At 45.8% G+C, this 201-nt stretch overlaps 1 protein-coding gene across 1 annotated transcript in view; it reads left to right on the forward strand.

The window, feature by feature from the left end:
• The window catches only part of LOC119593295 (forkhead box protein D1-like), a 2328-nt gene extending 2127 nt beyond the window's left edge, over window positions 1-201 (forward strand). The window contains exon 4 of the mRNA XM_037942223.1: window positions 66-201. Coding sequence (XP_037798151.1) covers window positions 66-134 — 69 coding nt within the window. The 3' untranslated portion in view covers window positions 135-201. The remainder of the gene's footprint in view (window positions 1-65) is intronic.

A 201-nucleotide genomic window follows, 5' to 3' on the forward strand; every position in this document is an offset into this window, starting at 1 on the left:
CACACGCAATTATTAAAAATCCTACCACACTGCAACCCTAAAATATGTTTCCCTCTTGTCCACAGTGGCTGAGACCTCTCCTCGTCTATTACAAAGACTTCAGGGAGAATTTCGAAAACGGAAGGCACGTCTGACTCGCAGGAAATCTAAACCAGTCTGTCGCGATGACGGTTTCCTATTTCCGTGTCTTCGTCAATCCGT

The sequence above is a fragment of the Penaeus monodon genome, chromosome 32, assembly GCF_015228065.2.
Source record: "Penaeus monodon isolate SGIC_2016 chromosome 32, NSTDA_Pmon_1, whole genome shotgun sequence".
Lineage (NCBI taxonomy): Eukaryota > Metazoa > Arthropoda > Malacostraca > Decapoda > Penaeidae > Penaeus > Penaeus monodon.